A 2,630-nucleotide genomic window follows, 5' to 3' on the forward strand; every position below is an offset into this window, starting at 1 on the left:
TTCCATTCTCAAAAAGTTTGAAATTAAAATGCATTAATTTAAGAAGCAACTACTTTAAGCGAAAATAATTTGCTAAGTTCTAGGGATATATATGAAGGCCAAAATGAAACAGTCTTTGCCATCAAGAAGGTCCTAAGTCCTATTGACTAAATGTAATGAATCCCCTGAGGTGGATGCATGTTTTAAGTTAACACTAGATAATTCCCTTTCACAAGAAATGATTTCCATATTTTTATAATTGAAACTTCAAATTTTGCCAGAATACACAAGATGACTTCAAGGGAGCCATTATTTGTTCCAATTGACTGAACCGTATGCTATTGGAAAAAGAACACAGAATTAACTAGGAAAGAAAGGACATTTATACTTCTAGTTGTGATAGAAAATTAAATGCACTAAGTCTAAAGGAAGAAATAATATAGCAAATTAAATGTGATGAAAGATCACTTGCGGCTTGAAAGATGAGTAAAGACTTTGTGAAAAATCACAATTTTAAAGCAGAGGTAGAGGGACTATGGTGCTCATCAAGCCCAATCTTCTCACTTTACAATTGAGCAAACTGAGGAACAAAGCATTTGATTTTCCAGGGAACTACTATATGCACATGAGTGTGTATGTATATGTACAAATATTTGTGTGTATTTGCATCTGTATATAGTTATATATCTGAATGATACGTAGATCTTCAACATGCAAAGACATAGAAGGACATGATAGGTGGAAGCAAAAGAATGACAATGAGAAGGCAAGTAATAGACTAAGGCACTGAGAGAGGCAGAAACCATCCTGATGGCTTTTTGGTTAAGTTCATCTAACTGCCCAGGGCTGTGTTCCATCCATTTCTTTGAGGACATTGTTACACAAAGAAAATAGGTGGAAATGAAGATAATCCCGCTATAGACAATAGCACTTGCAGGCCAGATCTATGTTATAGGAAAATAATGATGCTTTCACACCGTCCCATGAAACATTTCAGCTAAGGGGTTGTTTTTTTGGGTACTATTATTTTTGTTGACATCTCTCCCTGTTTTAGGCTACCTCATGGGTTACCTTATACATTTGATATGCCAAATATATATTCTTCAGTGTTTTTAAGTTTTCTTTTGTTTCTTTTTTAAATTTTTGTTGTTTTGCTGAAGCATTTGGGGTTAAGTGACTTGCCCAGAGCCACAGTAAGAAGCTAGGAAGTGTTAAGTGTCTGAGACCAGATTTGAACTCAGGTCCTCCTGACTTCAGGGCTAGTGCTCTATCCCTTGGCCACCCAGCTGCCCCGGCTTTTACGTTTTCAAGGATGAATGTTTCTTGAGAAAAAACATCCTCCTGATCATCTTACCCATGGCAGCTTTGACCTTCTGGTTCCTCAGACTATAGATGAGAGGGTTCAGCAGGGGAGGCAGTGTTGTGTAGGCCATTGCAGTTAAAAGGTTTTGGATAGGGGATGTGTCTGATGAGTCCTTGAGGACTGCAATCATTCCAGACGCAAGAAATAATATGAGGATTATCAACTGAGGGGAACAGGTTGAAATGGCCTTGTAGCGTCCTTCTACAGAAGGAATCTTTAACACCCTGGAGAAGATGCGAGCATAAGTGGCAATTAAAAAGGCAAAGCAGCCTGACAAACAGCACAAGCTTGCTATAAGTAATACAAATTCAGTATTAAACACATCAGAGGTCAAGACTTTCAAGACATGAGTGATGTCACAGAAAAACTGGTGGATCACATTGGATCCTGAGAAGGGCAGGCGGAACATGTTCCCTGTGTGTACAGCTGAATAAAGAAGCCCACTGAGCCACGAGCCAGCTGCTGCTCGGAGACAACGTGCTGGAGTCATGATGATCCCATAGTGGAGGGGCTGGCAGATGGCCACGAAGCGGTCATAGGACATGGCCAGCAGCAAAGCATACTCTGTGGCTGCAAAAAAAAAAAAGAAGAACATCTGGGCAGCACAACCCAGGATAGACAGGGACTGAACGCCACACAAGGTATTCACAATGAATTTAGGAAGTGTGACAGAGATGTTGCCAATATCTACAAGGGATAAGTTACTCAGGAAAAAATACATAGGACAGTGAAGGTGTGGGTCAGTGATAATTGCAGCACATGTGAGAAGATTCCCCAGGACGGCTGCCAGGTAAATCAGCAGGAACAATACAGCGTGTAAGATCTGCAGCTCCCGCAAGCTGGAAAACTCCATGAGGAGGAATTCTGTGATGATTGAGAAGTTGCCCATCCCTGCTGCTGTGCTGTAACTTAACTGAAAATAAATGAATGTTTAAGTATCAGGGGGGCTCAAAATTGTTGAAGAGAAGAAAGAATTTTAAAAAACTTATTCAGCTAGAAGTTGGAAATTATTCTGTCCCATTAAACTTGAACTAAAGCAAAATTACATGATATTTTAAAGTCAAAACCAGTGGAAGGCAGAACTTATAGGAAAAAACAACAAGGCTAATTCTAATAGCTCTGGAACCAAATTTTAAATAATTAGTCCTATAGAATGACCAGAGGAGGTTATACGTGATAAACATTAGGAAAGTGAACCCCCCCCAAAGATAAAAGAGAGAACATCACCTCCAAAGGTAGAAATGGATTTTGTATTGGTGCACATACAAACACATATGTGAGCACATGC

The 2,630-nt window shown here is 39.5% G+C and overlaps 1 protein-coding gene across 1 annotated transcript; it reads right to left on the minus strand.

The window, feature by feature from the left end:
- Window positions 1-1,277: 1,277 nt before the first annotated feature.
- LOC116420103 (olfactory receptor 14I1-like) lies at window positions 1,278-2,231 on the minus strand. The gene has a single exon (XM_031943671.1). The coding sequence runs from the start codon at window positions 2,229-2,231 to the stop codon at window positions 1,278-1,280; it is 954 nt and encodes a 317-aa protein (XP_031799531.1).
- Between the last annotated feature and the right edge of the window lie 399 nt (window positions 2,232-2,630).

The sequence above is a fragment of the Sarcophilus harrisii genome, chromosome 6 (assembly GCF_902635505.1).
Source record: "Sarcophilus harrisii chromosome 6, mSarHar1.11, whole genome shotgun sequence".
Taxonomy (NCBI): Eukaryota; Metazoa; Chordata; class Mammalia; order Dasyuromorphia; family Dasyuridae; genus Sarcophilus; species Sarcophilus harrisii.

Bases quoted from the DNA above. Each gene is read 5' to 3' on its own strand.
- LOC116420103 (XM_031943671.1), bottom strand. From the start codon at position 2,231: ATGGGCAACTTCTCAATCATCACAGAATTCCTCCTCATGGAGTTTTCC.